General features: G+C 33.5%; 1 protein-coding gene across 1 annotated transcript in view; it reads left to right on the forward strand.

Moving 5' to 3' along the window:
- Positions 1-13,529, forward strand: part of LOC132795318 (relaxin receptor 2) — a 41,256-nt gene that overhangs the window by 20,437 nt on the left and 7,290 nt on the right. Inside the window, exons 5-12 of the mRNA XM_060805971.1 lie at positions 2,532-2,609; positions 2,730-2,801; positions 6,612-6,683; positions 8,198-8,269; positions 8,357-8,500; positions 8,644-8,715; positions 10,075-10,218; positions 10,338-10,454. Of these exons, the coding sequence (XP_060661954.1) occupies positions 2,532-2,609; positions 2,730-2,801; positions 6,612-6,683; positions 8,198-8,269; positions 8,357-8,500; positions 8,644-8,715; positions 10,075-10,218; positions 10,338-10,454 (771 nt within the window). The remainder of the gene's footprint in view (positions 1-2,531; positions 2,610-2,729; positions 2,802-6,611; positions 6,684-8,197; positions 8,270-8,356; positions 8,501-8,643; positions 8,716-10,074; positions 10,219-10,337; positions 10,455-13,529) is intronic.

Here is a 13,529-nt window from a genome sequence, read left to right on the forward strand (position 1 = left end):
TGTAGTTAATGGCTCGTCAGTCCGTCAGTCCGTAAGTCCGTTCAGCTAACCATCTATCTGTCTACCCAGCAGTCTGTGACGCTGTTGGGAGCTCTCGTATATTGCCTATTGGTTGGATGTTGAACGTTGCTTAAGCCTAAGCACTTGGAAATCCATCATTGCACAGCCTGGCGATGGCGCTCTCTCCCTCCCTCTCTCTCTCTCTTTCTGTCTCTACCTCTCTTGGTGCTTTGTTCTTGTGGCACATGTGAATGTGCCGCACCATAAGCTGCTGTCAAGTGTTGCGACGTGTTGCCATCGCAAAACATTTGTGTCTCCTCTTGGGCGCGCTGTTGACGTGTCGACGCTTTTTAAAATTGACAAATTTTGCGCCACGCCCTAATTATATATGGGCAGCAACGGGAGAAAAACGGGAAAAGGACAACACGAAAAACGATGACGCTCGACATCCCGACATTCTACATACTCACACTCTCAGTCTCAGTCTCAGTCTCACTTTCAATCTCACTCGCTTTCGCAGCATTGCGTAGGAGGCGTAAAAACATGTGTGAAAATTAAATTGACCGCAGGCAGCGGCGTTATCTGGTGGGTGTCTCAGATGAAAAGTATTGCAGATACAATATGAGAAAACATGAGTAGGTGAGCTCAGCCAAACAAATGTTGAAGTGTGAGTGAGATTGAGCAGAAAAACTATTTCACAAACTGAAGTTGTAGTTGTCAAAACAAAGAATTTAAATGGTAGAAATTTAAAACTAATTCATTTATTATTTTAAAGTGTGAGCTAAGAAATATGTAATAAAAAAAGGTTGGAGAAAAACAATTTTGGTAAACTTTTAAAACTGTTTGTTAACTTTTGCTAGCAAAAGAAATTAGTTTGAGAAATTTTATAAATATTGTTTGTATTCCATGAAATACTTAATATTTAAGTCATATTTGTTAAGCCAGAATTTATATGACAGCCATTTTATTGACCAGAATAACTATTTCACAAACTAAAATTGGGGTTGTCAAAAGCAGAATTTAAATGGTAGAAATTTATTTTAAAGTATGAGCTGAGAAATATGAAGATGACAAAAATTGGATAATAAATATGAAATTGGAATTAATTTAGTTGCATTAAAGCAATCGAAGCCAAAGTTCAAGATGTGATGAAAAGGAGAGTATAAAAAAAAGGTTAATAAAATAAATGATATTGGCTTAAAACTCTATTTGATTGTTATGTATTCTGGAAATTGGAAGTGCAGTGCGTATACTTGATATTGCGTATACTTGTTATTGCAGCCATAGAACAGCTTAGAAAAGAATGCAAACAATTGTGCTTCTTTTGATGGAACATTTTGTTAGTTTCAGCGCTTCAGAGCTATGCAAAATAGCCTTTTCATTACCATATAACAAAAGTCGGAGAGCTGTGTGTGTAAAAAATTGAAATGCGCTGAAACTGTGGGAGTTCCGTTAGCAGTTGCGTTGTTGTTGTCCTCTCACATGCCACACAAGTGCGACACGAAGTAACGCCCCAAGTGACGCCCCACACACACAAAGGCAAATACTTTTGCGCTCTCTTCTTCGCAAAAGTAAACTTTTTATACCCGCTACCCATAGGGTAGAAGGGTATTATAAGTTTGTGGCTCGATGAGATGTATCAAACAGGCTGATGGAGACATCTCTGCCCAATAAAGTATATATATTCTTGATCAGCGTCAACGGCAGAGACGATATAGTTATGTCCGTATATATCGATATACCAAATGTAGCCATTTGTATATTTTAGTATTTTTTCAGTATATTTTTAGAATTGGGTTGCATTAACAAGAGGAGGCGAGTGCCTCAAAGTACGTATATATCGATATACCAAATATCAATTTCGGTATATTTCAGTATTTTTTTGGTATGTTATTGTATTATATTTTTAGATTAAGGTTGCATTGAAAATAGGTAGCGCGTAACTCACAGTCCGTATATATCGATATACTAATAATCTAGCATTCGGTATATTTTTAGTATTTTGTGGTATATTAATTAGGTATATTTTTAAATTAATACCGCACTCTTTTGTCTTTATTCAAAGTGAGTAGTACTATATCAATATACCAAATATACTTTATTCGAAATAGGTAGCGCGTAACTCACAGTCGGTATATATCGATATACTGATAATCTAGCATTCGGTATATTTTTAGTATTTTGTGGTATATTAATTCGGTATATATTAAAATTAATACCACACTCTTTTGTCTTTATTCAAATACTATATCAATATACCAAATATACTATTCGGTATTTTTCTAGTATTTTTTCCGTAGCTTAATTTAGTATAATTTAAGAATAACACCGCACTGTTCTGCCTTTGATTCGAAATGGGTAGCGGGTATCTCGCAGTCGAATACACTCGACAGCAGCTTTCTTACTTTTATGTGTGTGTGTGTGTGTGTGTGAGTTATCAAGTTGGCAATTGAATTGTATATTTATTATTAAGTTTAATGCATTGTTTTACTGTAATTCTATTTATGTCTGCAATCTGAATATCTTTACAGCGTGCTGAAACTTTGCTCAATCCGTGAGATTGCCTCGCATGCATTCGATAGACTGGCGGCCATTCCATTGAAGACACTGTAAGTGTGAGGCGGGAGGATGCGGATATAACTCATAATTAAGTCATCTTATTTATGTGCACTCAATTTATTTGTTGCTTAAATTGCCCTTGTGTTTTTGTGTTTTTCATTTCTTTGCAGTTATATGGACGATAATAAATTATCCCGTTTGCCAGAGCATTTCTTTGCCCCGGGCAATCAATTGAGATTGTTGTAAGTATTACTTACTGGCGTAATTAAGATGCTCCCGTTAACTGCATGCGATTTATCGATATCGAGCTGCCAGCACCTTTCAATGCAGTGAGCGAGACAGAGTGAGATAGATAGATAGAGAGAGAGAGAGAGAGAGAGAAAGGGGAACAAAGAGAGAGTCACAGAATTTGACCTTGCTTAGAGAGTGAAACACACTCATTGAACTGTGTTAATTTGATGACAATGCGTAGACAATAAAAAACAGTACTTTCGATTTAACACAGCTGTATTTTGATGCACAAGAATTTCTTTATTAAAATTGATTGATTTTTATGATGATGAAGATTATGTGACAATCATCATTTCATCATTTTACATTTCTTAACTCACTTCAGTATAGTCAACTTTATTTTAAGAACATACAACTTAATATACAATCCCAACTCAAGGTCATAAATATTAGTTAAAGAAATTAATTCAAAGTGCAGCCTAATAATATATATTTTTGTGTCTTATTTAATTTACATTCTATAGCATATATATATCGATTTTGTAGATTTAATTCTGAAGAAACATAGACAAATTTTTTAATTTGATTGTTTGGACAATTTTTGACTGACAATCTGGTATATTTACTACTCTATGGTATATTTTGAATATAGTACTCTATCAGTATACCAAATAGATGATTTGGTATATTTTTAGTATGGTATATTTTGAATATAGCACTGTATCAGTATACCAAATAGATGATTTGGTATATTTTTAGTATGGTATATTTTCAATATAGTACTGTATCAGTATACCAAATATATGATTTGGTATATTTTTAGTATGTTATATTTTGAATATAGTACTGTATCAGTATACCAAATAGATCATTTGGTATATTTTTAGTATTTTGTGATCAATTATTTGGTATATTTCAACAATAATACTGCTTTTATTCACAATGTATAACGGGTATCATACAGTTGAGCACACTCGACAGTAGCTTTCTTATTTATCATATAATCATTTTGTATATATTATATAATTCTTCAATCTTGATTAACCTTCTACTGAAAATAGATAATAAATCCCATTGAAATCTTGTCGAATAATATTTATTTCTATACCGTATTTCATTCATGTTCCATCATCATAATTTTTTAGACATATAATACAGTAATATTTTTGCAACATTTCATCTACATTGTATCATTATTTTTATCTCTTTGCTGTTTCTCTCTGTTCTGTAATATTTAGTTCCATTTTCAATCTTCAAACTTTTCTTGAAGTGTTTATTTCTTTAAGTGTAAAAAAGTGTTGCATATTCCCAGGCGCGCACAATCATAAATCGCGCATACGACGTGTATCGCAGGCGTTAATTTGTTATTCACTCGCTGCTCCACACACATTTATTAACAGACTAACTTATTTATTAGCTTTTGGTACTAAATTGGCAATCGCCATTTGCCACTCGAATAAAACTGCAGAATTTAGTTGGTTAAATATTTATGCGCAGCTCGCTAATAAAATTATAATAAATTCACAATTAAAAGCGACAGTTTAAGTCAGTGGCCCCTCGAATTGAACAATGCTTAATTATTATCAGCATTATGCTAAATGCATTGTTTATTCACTTTCCGCAATTGGTTTGTATGCAAATCCAGCAAATAAATATCAAGTGTAAATGAGAGTTTAGTGGGAACTATTTTTGTTCTTTTTTACATTTCAACTTTTGTTTTTGCATATTAAATACTTAATAGTCAGCAATAAATTGTCAAAGTAAATGCATTATTAGTTTGGAAAATTTAATGGCAAATTTCAACATTTAAGAAAAATATTGAAACAGCAATTTGTATTCTATCACAAACCTACCAAGAGTTTACAATATATTTTAAAATATGTATTTAAATTGAATAATAATTTAACAAAAATTAAACTCAAGTTAATTTGGCTTTAAATTAACGTAACTCATTTTGTTTAAATTACTTTTTTGCAACGCATTGTTTGCATATATTTTATGCGCAACTGTACTAAATGAAAACCAAAAAATTCGTTGCCAACTTTTAGGCACAACACACAAAAAAAAGGGGGCATATTATCTGACTAAATGAAAAATGCTGTAATTGCCAATAACTATAGATATATGAACGCAGATATTGTACTCGCAAAAACACACACAGAAGCTGTGAGAGAGACAGAGAGAGAGAGAGAGAGAGAGAGTAAGAGTGAGAGACAGTTATGTGCACTCGCAATTGTTGATTGTATCATCAAATGTATGTGCAATCAGTGTGGGTGTGTGTGTGTGTGTGTGAGGGGGAGGTGAAAGGTGGAAAGGTTATGCAATGAGTCCCAACTGATGATAATCGCCCACACACACACACACACACACACACACACACACACACACACACACACACATTCTCTCATTTATTGTCTCAACAAACTCGTTCGCTTTTGTTGCGTATACGCATCGTATGCCATTTGGGGTCATAAAGTCGCCCATTGTTTTGGTCTCAGCTCAGAGGCAACGTTGAGGTTGCAGAGGTTAGAAAAGCTCAACGTTCGACTGAGCTCCACAATAAAAATATTAGCACAAAAGTAAAAGTTGCAGCAGAGATGCACGTTGTTCCGTCCGTTGTTAGAGGGCCAAAGACAACAGCTGCTGCAGACGGCGACAAACAACAACAACTCAAGCGGATGCGACAGCAACACCAACAACGACAACAACGTAAACAAGTGAGAAAACTTTAGACGAGGGTGCGCGACTCCGAGATACCCGGCACACCTTTTAAATAAAAGTGAAACAGTGCGGTATTATTCGTAAAATATACCTCGTTTATTTAAAAATATATACCGAATACATTATTTGGTATTTAAATATACTACTACATTCAAATTATACCATAGAACACAAAATATACCAGATTATGAATCAAAGCAACGAAGTCCTAACTCAACTGAAAATATAATAAGATATACCGAAAGATGTATTTGGTATATCGAAATACTTTTACATTAAAAACATACCATAAAGTATAAAATATACCAGATTGTCAATCAACGAAACTAACTTAACTGAAAAAGTATTAAAATATACTAGCAGCTGTATTTGGTATATTGCTATAGTATTGTATTCAAAATATAACATAATGTACAAAATATACCAGACTGTCAACCAAAGCAAATAATAAAAAACTAGCTAAATATACCGACATCTGTATGTGGTATATCAATATACTATTACGATCAAATTATACCATGTGATGTGCAATTGTAAATCAAAGGAATATCAGTATCAAAAATTCGTGACTTTAGCTTCAAAATTACACTGGCCATTTATTTTATTGTTTTTTTTTCTTTTTTGTGAGACGGAACGTGGTAATAAATATAATTCAATCAGAAATGCTAGATTTATCTTTTATAGTCTGCTTCTAACACATATTTGCTAAAGGCACCAAGCTGTAATACCCTTCTACCCTATGTAGGTAGCGGATATAAAAACATAAACAACTCAGTTACACGTTGTGGTAGAGCAAGAGAAAAAGGACTAAGTAGGAAGAGGAAGGGGAAGAGGAAGAGGGTGGCGACGATTTTTGGGCATTTTCAAGTTGACATTTGGCTTGGGGCAAGTTGCCATGCAGATTGCATTTAATGGCTTATTAAAATACTCTCAGACTCTCCCTCTCTCTCAATCTTTATCTCATTGTTCCTCTCTCTGGCTTTGTGCTCATTGTTGTGTGTGGCACATTAAAATGACATTACGACTAATGTGGCAAGTTGTGAATTTTCGTTTCGTTTCGTTTCGTTTTTTACCTCTTCCTTCTTTTTTTCCACCTGCAGAATTTTGGCACGCAATCGACTGAGCAGCTTGAACGCTGGCGATTTTCGCCATCTACAACTCTTGGAGGAACTGTAAGTAGCCTTTGCATGACCCAAAACAAAATTCCTCTCGACACTCTCAGTGGCGTGCCATAAAATAAATCTCGTTCTCGTTCTCTCGTTTGGGGTCGCATTCAGATAAATTACCTAATTAATTTGTGATGCTCGTAGTCGAGTGCTTGTTACCTTTTTGTTGCGGTCATTTTATGAAAATGTCTTCTCGATACCTCAATCATTTTTAAATTGCAAACAACACTTTCCGCAGGAATAGAATATTAAATTTATGAATAATGTTAAAAGATTGGTAATGTTATAGATATATTTTTATGTTATTTGCACATTTTATCTAAATGTATTCTGGTGAAGTTCCTGAATCACTTTAAACTAAACACAAATTTGTTATGTGCAAAAATATTAAAAAAGGAGAGAAAGAAGTTTTAAAGAATATAAAAATATTGAAATTTTAAGTTGCAAATGAAGAGTATATATATAAAAAATTAAAAAATATTGGTATTTAAATTTGGTCAAGCTCTTTAAATTGATTTTTAATGCCATTTTCAATTAAAATAGCAACAAATATTAACGGCACTAAAGCCTAAAGATTCCATTAATATTATTGGTTAAATAATATGTTAAACTTGTTATTTATAAAATGTTTGCTAATGTTTCTATATGTGTAGTTAAATTGATAATCATTTTTAAAGTTATGAGTGATTATTATTTCCCTTTGAAATTTCAAACTGTTTAAGATGTGTTAAAATATAAAGATTTTATAAATATTATGCGTTCAAATTTGATTTTATTATTTATGCTGTAGGATTTTTTTAAAATTCTGTGCAATTTAATTGAAATTATGTATGTTTATGTTAAAATTTATATCTATATATTTTTTATATACATTTTTCAGTTTTGGGTCTTTAGTTTATCAAATTCTTTCTCGAATGTTAAGTTTATTTCTTAATTTAATTTGCTTGTGATTTTGGTATTTACATATATGAATTATTTTCATAGTTGGTCAAATTTTTTATATTATTTTTTTTTTTCAATTCGATTTTCTTTTAAATATTTTAATAATATAATTCGTTTTAAATTTATTTACAACTTGTTATTTATTAACTTGTTTGCCAAGTATAAACTTTTGTTTTTAATCATTTATCTATTTCCTCAATTTGTGATGAATAAAACGCCTTAGCTTAAGGCTGCACATAATCAAATTAAACAGCTTTTGAAATTTTCCAGTGCGTAATTATTTGACATTGTGAATTCAGCTTGAAGCTTCAAGCGCCCTTTTTTTTTTTTGTTACACATGGCAAATGTCTCTTTCTTTGTGTTGTTAACACTTTGTGCCTTAAATAATTCAGAGGGATTTTTATACGTATCTCAAGTTATTTGTGATTTAAAGTCTCTCAACTGTCACACATAATTGGTGTTCCTCGGCAGAAGAAAATGCCTTAAAGGAATTTCCCACGCAAGTTCTTTGACCTTGGCGCAACTAATTGTTGTTGTTTGCTTTCGTTTCATTTTGTATTATTTCATTCTTTTTACAGTGATCTGCGTGGCAATCTGATAACTGAGTTTGGGGCAAGTGTTTTTGGACAACTGCAAAACCTGGAGGTGCTGTAAGTAAAGCGCCATAAATCACGCTCAACTTGCCACCAACTGACGCTATCTCTCACTCTTTTATTCTCTTTCTCCCTCTCTGTTAGTTACCTGAATGAGAATCGCTTGCAACAGCTGCAGCCGGGCATGTTTCCCACCAATTTGCAACATCTTCATACGCTTTCGCTGGCCCAAAACCAAATCACCAGCATTGCGGCCAACACATTCACATTTCCGCATCTGCGACACTTGTATGTATGACTAAAGGGGCGTGGATAAAGGAGCAGCAAGCTCACATAGTTTGCATAGCATCAACAAAGACTTCTTTCTCTCTAAACAACATTTTGTAGCAACATTTTTGCGCCTCGTTTTTAATTTTTTTTTTCTCTTGCAGATTTTTGGCCGGCAATCAATTGTCCCACATACGCGATGGAACCTTTTGCAACCTCAGCTATCTCCAAGGATTGTAAGTTGCAGGCCAAAAGCGTAACAGTAGCGAAAAATATAAAACACAATCATGTGACTGACGGTGTGCATACCCTGTAAACAGCTAGAGGTGCTAAACAGCTCGGGAATTTAAGTGCAAATAACAAAAGCTTAGATTTCCATCAATTTGAAATGTTTCTATAGGCAGATTTGAATCGAATTTAAAATGTTTGAAATCACATCCAACACTTCCCTATAGTTTTAAACTGTTATGTGTTATTTGTAGAGCCAAAAACTTCAATGAAAATATTTCAAAATGCATCTAACACATGTGCGAAGTTATTTTTTGGAGTACTTGAAATCACAACTAAGCATATAACTGCTGTGCTATAATCTTAATTTTGACTTACATATGTATTGTCTATGGCAAAAATCTATAAACTTCCCAAGTGGTATTAAGGTTCTCCTTAAACTGAGCGAACCATTCATTTAAATGCATGTGGACGGACGGCATGACGGACGCATTTTAAAGAGACACTGCAATAAATTTATTTATGCCGCCAATAATTTATTTTCATTTTTTCTACACAATAATTTACTTTTTTTTGCTTATTAAAGCGCATTTATTTGTGAATAACAACATGTCGTATACGTAATATTGCGTATATGATATATTACGTATACGCCACTTGCACCGACAACTGAGCACAGGGTATAGCGTAAAATATGTGGGCCACACGCAACCCCAAGATAGGCGTATAAAAATCTGTCGCGACTTGCGTTGCTGCGTGTCCTCAGAGTTTTCCAATTTAGTTGGGCTTAAGCTGCTCCAAGGACAATGAAGAAAATGGCGAGAGAGGGGGCGGGGAAAAGGGGGAGCGATTGCTTTGCCTGTTGTTTGTGTGCGCTTGAGGAATTTCATTTATCAATAATGGGCCCGACAACAACAACAACAACGAAAAAAAGGGACAGCGTTTTGATTGGAATGCGGAAAACTAAATCTGCTCACATCTAAAAAAAAAATGCATAGAAGAATTTGCAAAAAAAAAGCAAAAATTTAGAGAGCACATAAAAGCGGAAAACTAATCAAATGTGAAGCAAAAAATAAGTTGAAAAAAAAAATACAGAAAACAGAAAAAATAGAAAGGAAGTTGGCATAATGCATATTGAGCAGGAAAGGTTGATTTGCATGCTGTGGCATGCAACAAATGGAAGCAGCAACGCAGCAGCACACATTACGTGCGATGGCAAGTTTAATGATGAAAGTTTACTCCAAAGGTGACGACTTCGAAATGTTAATAGCAGCCCAAGCCCAAGCCTGAGAAAATACTATAACACAAAACGAAAGAGAAACAACGTGAACTTTGCGCTGACGGAAATGTTTTCTTTTTTTTTTCAGACATTTGAATGAGAATCGCATTGAGAAATTCGATTTGCATGCCTTCGACTGCCTGGAGAATTTGAGCTCTCTGCTCTTAACTGGCAATCGCTTTAAGACTCTCGATCCGGCAGTGCTGCAAAATCTGAGCAGTCTTGACTTTATGTGAGTACCGAAGAAATCCCGCGTTTATAGTAGAATGCCTGAAACTGAAAATCCTTGTTTGTAATTGCCAACTTCCCTTACTCTTTCACTTTCTCTGTCTCTTTCTCTCACTGTGGCAGCTACTTCTCGTGGTTCCATTTGTGTCGAGCTGCGATGCATGTACGCGTCTGTGATCCCCGTGGCGATGGCATCAGCAGCACCTTCCACCTGCTCGATAATCAGCTATTACGCGGCAGGTAAGTGGCAAACAGTCAAAGTACACAAACACACACACACTCACACACTTACACACACACACACACACACACACATAAAGGGTGGAGGGAAAGGACAACTTAATCCCTTGCTTCTGCTGCTGCAAGTAACGATGCCTTTCTTTATGTTTATGTTTATGTTTATGCTTAATATTGATGTTGCTCCCGTTTCTGTTGTTGCTGTTACTGTGCGTCTTTTACGACTCTGCTCTGCCAACACTTATTTGGGAGTCAAGCATTCGCCATGCTATCAAAGATTAAATACTGTATGCATAGCTCCCTTAAATGATTAATGCCAGCTAAAATCAATTACTTAAGTCACCGCTAAATTAAGCTAATACAGCATTTAAATACTTCTTATAATAGTCAAGTAATTCATGGTTGCCAACAGTTACAAAAATGTACAAGTTATTTAAGAAATTGTTAAATGACTGCTTCAGTCAAGTCTGGTATATTTTTAATGTAATGTTATATCGACAAGTTAAGTTAATACAGGATTTAATAACTTGGTATTAAAGTATTTCATGTATGCCATCAGTTGAAAATGTTACAATCTATTGCTTGAGTTGAATCTTATTAACTTGGGTTGATAATCTGGTATATTTATTTTAAATGTAATGGTATATCGGTATATTAAATAGGTATATTTTAGAATAATAAAGCAGTACTCTTGTTTTATTGAAGCTCCTTTTGCGTGTCTCATAATGAGACTCTCATTAGCTTTAGTGGGCACTTGCTATGTTTTTAATGTAATGGTATATCGTTATACCAAATATAGCACTTGACATATTTCAGTATTTTTTGGTATATTTTATATATTTTCAGATTATTCTAAAATGAAAATAGGTATCGAGCATACTCGACTTTAGTTTTTACGTGTTCACTTTACTTAAACAAAACTTCAAAATTTTAAATGAATTATTGAACTGTTTATTATTAACAATCAATTGCTTTCCTATATTTCAAATAAGTTATTTGATAGATAAGTATTTGTTTGTTTTTCCTAAATTTTAACATCTTCCTTCATTTTAGTGTAATTTGATATATGAGTGGTATCAAAAATAATAAGTTTATAAATTTTAAATGATTAATTAAAGAGCATTATATACGATTCCTTTTTCTGTGCGACTTTAATTAAATATTTCGCCATATTTGACTTTTACAAAAAATTGTTACACCTTCAAACAAATGATTAACATGTTCATGCAACAATATTTACTGCATTTCAAACATACAGAAAATAATAAAAAAAAAAATGTTAGAATTTAATCAACTTCAAAATTCAACTGCTAATTTTAGTCGGCAAAATATATTCGTGCTGCACTTAATTTGAATTTTCGTGCTATGCCCTAAAACTTATTTAAACTTTCGTTGTTTACCCCGAAAACCAAGTGCACATTGAACAGCAGCTGAACAGCGTGCAATTAAAAGTCAACTTGTCTTATTTGGAAAATCACTTTGAAAATAGTTAATTGGGAATTGCGAAGAATGTGTAATTGGCGCGCTAAGTTGGGAACTTAAATTGCGTGACTTGCAAACCCAATGGGCAGCACTTAATTACCGTTAGATGTTGGAACGGAAGTTGGTCATTCATTACAACTCAATTGAATCAATTGCACTGCACTTCAACATTGTTGAGCCACACACACACACACATGCCACAGGCAATTGTCGAAAACAGACTATAAACTAAGCATTTAAATAGAAGAGAGTGCACAGGAGCAGAAAGAGTTTCAGTTATACTATTAATTCAATTAAATGTTGCATTTTTAAGATGATAGAATTCAAAATACACTCGTATTGTGATTTTGTGATAGAATATAACATATTAATATAACGTACATATACTAAAATATACCAAAGACTGTATTTGGATATATTACCTTTAAAATATAATTTAGAGCTCAAATCGTGATAATCAACTAAACCAAAAAGTTCATGTGTTCACTGTTCAGAATATACTTTATTAAATACTATATTAAAATATACCAAAGTCTGTATCGATATAATAGTATTACCTTAAAAATATACTATAGAGTTTAAATTGTGATAATCAACTAAACCAAATAGTTCATATGTTCACATTTCAGAATATACTATATTTATATACATTAAAATACTAAAATATACCAAAGTCTGTATCGATTACCTTAAACATATAGTATAGAGTTCAGATCGTGATAATCAACTGAACCAAAAAGTTCAGGACCTCACCTATTCTAATATACCTAAATAAAAAATATACCAAAGTTGCTATATCAACATACTGTTAACTTCAAATACAGTTAAAAACAAGTAAGAAAGCTACAGTCGAGTGTACTCAACTGTGAGATACCCGCTACCCAATTTGATTAAAGCCAATATATTTTGCGGTATTATTCTCAAAATATACCAAATATACTGCAAATACACTAAAAATATACCAAATGGTATATGTGGTATATCGATATAGTACCGCATTCAAAATATACCATGGACGGCTCAATATACCAGATTGTCAGCCAAAGCAACTCAGACCCCTAGTAAGAAGGAGTTTTTGCCCATACAAAAGTATTTCTTTAATAACTTCGACAATTTTTTATCTGATCGCAATCAAATTTTCAGGAATCATAACTACTATAGTTATTATTATATATACCAAAATTCACAACCTTAGCTTTAAAATTACGCTTGTTATTCGATTTTTGTGATTTTCGGGGGCGGAAGTGGGCGTGGCAAAAATTTGAAACAAACTTGATCTGCGTGCAAACATAACAAATGCTGTCGAAAAAAAAAATTATAGCTCTATCTCTTATAGTCTCTGAGATCTAGGTGTTCATACGGACAGACGGACAGACACACAGACGGACAGACGGACAGACACACAGACGGACAGACGGACATGGCTAGATCGTCTCGGCTGTTGACGCTGATCAAGAATATATATACTGTATAGGGTCGGAGATGCCTCCTTCTACCTGTTACATACATTTCCTGTCGGCACAAAGTTATAATACCCTTCTACCCTATGGGTAGCGGGTATAAAAAATACTTAAACCCGTCTTCACATTTAAATTT

The sequence above is a fragment of the Drosophila nasuta genome, chromosome X, assembly GCF_023558535.2.
Source record: "Drosophila nasuta strain 15112-1781.00 chromosome X, ASM2355853v1, whole genome shotgun sequence".
Classification (NCBI taxonomy): Eukaryota; Metazoa; Arthropoda; class Insecta; order Diptera; family Drosophilidae; genus Drosophila; species Drosophila nasuta.